The sequence below is a fragment of the Alosa alosa genome, chromosome 19, assembly GCF_017589495.1.
Source record: "Alosa alosa isolate M-15738 ecotype Scorff River chromosome 19, AALO_Geno_1.1, whole genome shotgun sequence".
NCBI lineage: Eukaryota > Metazoa > Chordata > Actinopteri > Clupeiformes > Clupeidae > Alosa > Alosa alosa.
In genome coordinates, this window is record NC_063207.1 from 5082053 (window position 1) to 5089552 (window position 7500).

Consider the following 7500-nt stretch of genomic DNA (forward strand, 5'->3'; position numbering starts at 1 on the left):
AGTTAGTAGTGAGCACTCACCATCCTCCTTCCAGTGAATGTGTGCATTAAAGAGGTCATCTATACCACAGTAGGTGCCCCATAAGCACTTTAGTCAGGTCCATAGTACGGACCTGCACTGGGTCTCATGCAGCTATAGAGTTGACTAGCTACAGCTGTTAGCAGCTAATCCAGTCAAACTACAGACAGACAATTTGCAGCGATCTGTAGAGTGGACCTTGATGGCGGCCATTTTTATTGTTTACCTCACTCAGCAGAGAGGGTTAAAGCGGAGTAATCAAGGAAACTACGCTCTCAGGAGTGAGACACGGATCAGGAGAATATCCACTCCAGCGTCTGCTGCCTTTTGCGTCCGTGTACGGCCCTGACCCCGTCCAGAACCGGCCAAAATGGACCTGAGGCCAAACCTGAACCAGAGCCACCTGACTATAGTCCACTTCAGCATGGATGAGGCACAAACATGTACATTTATTTTTTTAGTAGACACTTTCATCCAAAGTCCTAGTTTTATCCTACAGTGCAAACATGTAGGATAAAAACAACTTAGGCCTAGGCTACAATTTTGTTTTAATTCATAACCCGCAATGGAACCCGTGAGCTAGTTGTGGCTAGCGCCTTGCTAACTAGTTAACCTACCAGATGAGCCCAATGGCCACAGAGTAGGGCCAACTCCACTCTCTGTGTCTGATGTAAACAACAGCCTCCAAAACAAATAAACACACAATGCTAAACAAATTAATGGTTGTTCAGCATCATGTACACAAACACTAGCTGGGCACAGTAACTAGACCTTTTTTCCAGCTGCAGGAGGCTGCTGACACATGTCGGGGACAGCTATCAAAGATGTCATCATGACCTAAACAAAGTGGTTTGGATCAAGCAATACACTAATTCCAGCCAATCGCCAACAAGAGCTAGTCAATACTTCAGGAGCGCGGAAGACAGGGGACTATTTGATTCACTGTCATATTTGAACTGGAGCACTGGAGAACATCATCAATATTCTCAACAATGTTTGAGCTCCACTGGCGTCTCTACTAATGAGGTTTCGTCTCAGAGACGTCTCAATGTGTCTCACGACGCCACAGGGGCATCCTGTTTGTGTGTTTGTTTGTTTATTTGTTTGTTTGTGTGTTTGTTAGTTTGTTTGTCTATTCCATTATGGAGAGGAGAGTATGCAGCCCGCAAACACATAAGTGATTCGCAGAAAATTCAAAATTAAAATGGGTTTAATCATCTCACTCATTAATTAAGGAGGCCAACCAGGCTCTGAAAATGAAATCAAATTCAAAATGGGGAAGAGCCACTCAATTTAAATCCCTGACCCTGAGATAATCACCCATTTGTCCAGTTACAGAGGCCAGGTTCTGCATCCTCTCTCTCTCTCTCTCTTGATTTTTCTCTCTCTCTCTCTCCCTCTCTTTCTCTCTCTCTCTCTCTCTCTCTCTCTCTCTCTCTCTCTCTCTCTCTCTCTCTCTCTCTCTCTCTCTCTCTCTCTCTCTCTCTCGTGGCAACTCAGTCAAACATGGGTGCTTGAAGCTTGAAGAACGAGCTTGAGGAATTGGCGTTAATCCCACTTTTTTAACAGAACCACTAAAGACATATATTTGATTACAGACACAGTCAACTAGAGTAACACACACAGGGTGATGAATGTTGATGAAGGTTGACTCAAACCCTGTTTGGTCTAATGATTGGTGATAGACTCCATTTTGGCAAACATCTGCAATATCATAGTGAGAGGGCCCGTTGTGCAGACGATTAAGTTGCTCTGGCTGCGTGCTGATTAAGATGGCCTCATACTAAGCTGAGAACAATGGCACTCGGCTTTTAATTTAGGAGCTGCCTCATCAACGGAAGTCGGGCTCTAAATAATTGGGGTTCAGCAAAATAAAGGGCTGAAGTTTGACATAATTATTCCAGGAGTCTGAGGCACAATTAAACATTTAGTTTCAAAACCTCAACTAATTAAATCAAGTGACGCCGTTAGTAAGTACACACATTGACTATAATGTCTCTCAACAACGCCTTTAAACAACATATAATTAATTATCCGCTATCGGATCTTAATCTGTGTCTCATCTTGCTGTGGCTGTCGGGGTCGAACATTCTGAACCACAAGCACAGAATCACAAACTAATGGCATTTGAGATATTCCGCTGATTATTCCAAAACAGTCAACGTTGCATAACTTGCAACAAACTAATTTTCCAGCCATCTGTTATTGTGGGGGGAAAAATAAAAACATCTGGGAGGGGGGTGTTCAGTGTGTGTGTGTGTGTGGTGGGTGGGGTTTTTTGTGTGTGTGTGTGTGTGGGGGTGAGGGGGTAATGCAGTTTCATGCAGAGTGTGTATGTGTGTATATGTGTGTGTGTGTGTGGGGGTAATTACCAGGGTCGGGGGGTTCTCCATTCACAGTTTCAATGCAACCTCAACCTCAATAGCCTTTCCCAGTAAGAAAACACACACACACACACACACACACACACACACACACACACAAACACACACACACACAGTGTGTGTATGTGTGTGTGTATGTGTGTGCGTGCGTGTGTGTGTGTCTGTGTATGTGCGTGTCTGAACAGTAAAGCCCTTGCATGTGACTCTCACAGTTCAGTGCCATCTGGTCTTCTGCTGTGGCGAAAAGATTTTTTTGTATATGTGTCTCCATAGAAACTGCAATGCAGTTGACATGGAAAGTAAGCAGTTGCTGTAGCAACAGAGAAACTGATGTGTGTGTGTGTGTGTGTGTGTGTGTGTGTGTGTGTGTGTGCGTGTGTGTGCGTGAACACACACACTCACATTCACATACACACAGACACACACACACATGCGCACACACACACACAAGCTTACACAAATCCAAACACATCCAGAGGACTGCAACACACATTTCTCACACACATACACACACACACACACACACACACACACACACACACAAATAACCATGCACTCCCTTATCCCTTATCCCCACTCCCTCATCTCCCTTATTTTACAAACAAAATGCTAAAAAAAAGATTCAAGCACACATTTTTTTTTTTTTTTTCTGTTAGGTTGCAGAGGGGTTTAGATCAATAGGCGCTGAACATGTAATGAGAGCTAATTTGTCTGCTTTGTCTCACAATTATCAAAAAATCTCACTTCCACAAAGGATATTCTCCGGAATTAGTGGGCTTAAAATAATCATATCTACAGGACGGGATGAGAGGGAGAACAAAGGAATCTTAATGAGAATTTCCGAGGAAGGAGACAGGAATGGACCATATTCATGACACACATCGCCATGTAGAACTAGCCCACATCAGCATCAACTAAACATCATAACAACAAACTGGTAATAAGAAATGATAGGCTCTTATGTCATTGAATTCCACTGTATGTTTCATGTAATGTGCTTGAATATAGATGAATGCGAGGAATGAGATACCTGAAACGCCTGAGGATCACATGGCATGTAAAGAGTTAAATGAAGCATTCAGCCCAACTACGTCTGTCCACCTGCACAGCCATCAGTGCAGACACACACACACACAGAACTACATAGTGAAAGACATACTGCTGTATAACACACTGTACACAGACACACAGACACACAAACAGAACTATGAACAGCAGGCAGACAGTGTCACAGTGTCATATCTTAACAGACATGCAGGGGAAGCTCACCTGGCTCCTGTCTTTGTCCACTTTCTTAAAACACTTGTTGAGGGACAGGTTGTGCCGGACCGAGTTCTTCCAGCCAGTGGGCGCGTTTGCGAAGTAGGGGAAGTGCTCCAGGATCCAGTTGTAAATATCCTTGACGGGCAGGCGTTTGGCCGGCGCGTCCTCGATGGCCATGAAGATGAGACAGCTGAAGGAGTAGGGTGGCTTGCAGTTGGCGTTCTGCTTGGCGTCGTAGGCCAGGTCCGACTGGGCCGGCGACGGCGGCGCGTCCTCGTCCAGCTCCTGCACCGGACTCACGCTGCGCAGCACCGGGTCGCCGAAGCTGTTGAGCAGGTTCTTGCTCTCGTGGAGCCAGTTGAGGTTGGTCAGCTCCTCGTCTTCGCCACCTCCTCCTCCACCTCCTCCGCCGCCGTCGCCGGACGATGTCTTCTCGGCCTTGAGGCCGCCTGGTGGGAGTAGCGGCAGCGTCAAGTCCATCTCCTCGGCCTCCTGGAGCGCGCGGCTCAGGCAGCCAGACGACGCGTACAGACGCCTCAGTCCACTGGCCACACTCACGCCCGAACCTTCCGACTTCTTACTGGGAGGCATGACCGGACCCATTTAGACCAAGACTCCTGCAGGACAGAGAGGGGACAAGCAGGTCAGCTTCACCGTCACATACAGTTTATTCTAGGATAGTCAAAACCAATACACCGCACATATTTACAAATACATACACAAACACACACAAACACATACATACACACACATAAATACATACATACATACACTCCTATCATTCACACACACTCATTTCCACAGCATGACACATCAACATATTTTCATTCACACCAATATGCCTGTAGACTTCCCTGTCTATTCATTTCAACATGGAGTCTGTCTCCAACTTATCCCAAGCTGTTTTAGATGAAAAGTCCAACTCTCATTAACAGTGGGTTAGATAAATAGAAATAGATAGATCGACTTTATTGATCCCCAAGGGGAAAATTAAAGGTCCCAGTAGCTTACAAGAAGACATCGCACACAAAATACAGTACAACATACACAGAATGATAAAAAAACAAATCCACATGACTCATATGGACAGTAAAAGATATTAAATCAAAAATCCACATGAACGTACTAAGGATGTATAAGCATTTCCTAGTGCTGCATGTGTATCACCATTGCAAGAATTTAAGTCTTGTCCAGTGACAGTCCAGGCACGGATAACCCCATGCCTGCTGGGGCCTCATGTTCCTGAGAACAATCAGAAGAGAACAGCTTCGAGGCCGTAGTGCAGGCGAAGACTAAAAAAGGAACAAAACACCCCCCCCCCCCCCGCACCTTGAAACAGCAGGAAAACTACAGGAAGCAAAGACTTCTCGAGAGGATCACAGCAGACCAATGGAAAGTAGAAGAAGAAGGAGAAGAAGAAGAAGAAGAAGAAGAAGAAGAAGAAGAAGAGGAAGAAGAAGAAGAGGAAGAAGGAGGAGAGGAAGAAGAGGAAGAATAGCAGTCTTTCAGTGGCAGTGGGCCACTCCATTCCACTCCATGGGTGTTCAGTAAGGGCCTTCACTCTGGAGATTAACTCCTCTGAAGATCCCTATCTGGAGACAAAAGGCTCTTACAACTGGGCCACTGCACTGGCGTATTCTGTAAATCTTTCTCTTTCTTTCTCCAACTCTCTCTTTCAATCTTTCTTTCTTTCAATCTGGCTCTGTCACCCGCATGTATGCGCGCGTGCACACGCGCACACACACACACACACACACACACACACACACACACACACACACACACACACACACAACTTCAGTAAATCAATTGAGTTAAAAAGATGGACAGAGGTCCCAGTCATGAAACTGCTGGCCCTTTCTCTCTACAGACCCTCACACTCCACCACCACAAACACACACACACACACACACACACACACACACACACACACACACACACACACACACACACACACATACAGAGAGAGAGAGAGAGTCCTGAACCATCTTACTTGCATGCTAGCTGTGACCTATGGAATCATGTTTTCAATGTAAAGACTGTGCTCCTGGCTGAGGTATGTCTTGTATTTCTTTTTGGTGTGTCTTTACATGTCTGCATAGCTTCTGAATTGGACACGCATGGAAGGACATACTGTACATTGGCCATGCAGCAGACAAAGCCATTGCAACAAAGCCATGGCAAAATAAAATTTAAATAAAAAAACAAGGGTGTTGAGATGTCTCAGTGACTAAATAAATAAACAAACAAACAAACAGGTGGTCCCCTACTAAATCTAGTGTCACTATGATTGATCTACTTGCAGCTGTCACGAAACCACCAGACTCCTGCCCCCCATACACCCCCCCCCCCTCCCAACACACGCACACACACACATACACACAAACACTCTAGTCCAGATACAGCGAGCCTGTCTCACTTTCTTTGTGTCTGTCTAATTAAGTCAGCAGACATGTCCATAAGCCTTAATCCACCATTATCTACAGATTTGATTTAACCAAAACGGTCACAGACAGCAAAGCACAGGGCTGCATTATCGCAATTAATGACGCAGGCTGCAGGGACTTCACAATCTCAATTGTTGACATTGACTAGTTTGATCTAGAGTGAGACAGAAACTAAGACGAGTTGGTTTTCATTGTTGTTTAATTGCTATAACATTTCAGTACACTGTATTACAGAGCTACAGTATGTCAGAGAGATCAAATGCCGCGATGTAGGCTACTGCGAAACAATTCCAATTCAGTACAGACATGTAAAGAAATTGAGCATATCGGAAAAAATGCAACACATAGCCTACGACAGCACTTACAGCAATGCATAAATTGCACATGCTCAACATCAAAAGCACTGCCTAGTTCTCTTTTTGCAAATCATTAATCAATGAGTTTCATCTGTCCAATAAACTTCTGATCTATGTTTGGCCTCAAAGGGGACTTGCAGTCCCGTGAGTCTCTGAACTAGAAAATCATATTAGATTTGACAGTGAAGTAATTTAATTGCATAGTTGCTATGACAACACAGTCGTCTGTTTGGACCTAATTTGCTGCCTAGTGCCAACTGCATCCCCCGGAGATTACGCTCATCATCCTTTCACCGTTAGTTTGTATTCCGAAGAAACACGCAACTCTTTCAGGCCATGTCTAGTTCTGATTGAGTGAGTGACTGAATGACTGTTGCCATGCCACAGTTGAGTGTGATTCGAGAACACTTGTCAGGTCTGACAGCTATCAAACAGTCTGCCACACATCCGCTCTTCCAGCACAAACTCTTTCGTAGGCCTGTATGTTTGTGTATTTTCAAAACATGAAATCCCAATAGATTATCACAATAGACTATAGGCGGACACAGTGTCGATTCTGGTCAACAACACAGCCTTCTTACAGTCCGTACACAACTTTACAACTAAATCGCTATAACTAAGAACGAATGCAGTTCAGTTCGCTATCGCGCCAAAGATCCTAAAAATGGCACATGCAATCTGACTTTAATTTTAGACGTATCTTGCACAGAATACTATGATCTTTTAACACTATATATCGGATCTATAAAAACACAGCTCATTTTCAGAGGACGATCGTAAATGTTTCGCTTACCTCGCCGATCAAATATCAGGACACCGAAAAAAGTGCCCCTTGAGTCAATACCCTAAGATAAATTCCGGATGAACCATCCATTGCAATCTCCGTGGGACCTAATGGGATAAAGCGGTGGATACACGGAGGTCGACGGCTTCCTACGAGCTCGGAGCTCGTACTACAAATCCTCCGGTAGTTGCAGAGATCACGATTTATGGTTACTGTGCGTATGGGTATGTGCGTTTCATCTATTACGG

The 7500-nt window shown here is 44.7% G+C and overlaps 1 protein-coding gene across 5 annotated transcripts in view; it reads right to left on the bottom strand.

Moving 5' to 3' along the window:
- The window catches only part of foxn3 (forkhead box N3), a 111758-nt gene that overhangs the window by 64109 nt on the left and 40149 nt on the right, over positions 1-7500 (bottom strand). For 3 of the 5 annotated variants that reach the window (XM_048270823.1, XM_048270825.1, XM_048270824.1), the window contains one exon: positions 3672-4282. In XM_048270823.1, the coding sequence (XP_048126780.1) occupies positions 3672-4268 (597 nt within the window). In that variant the 5' untranslated portion in view covers positions 4269-4282. Of the gene's footprint in view, positions 1-3671; positions 4283-7261 lie in introns of all 5 variants that reach the window. The other 2 variants (XM_048270822.1, XM_048270826.1) reach the window with 1 other exon arrangement.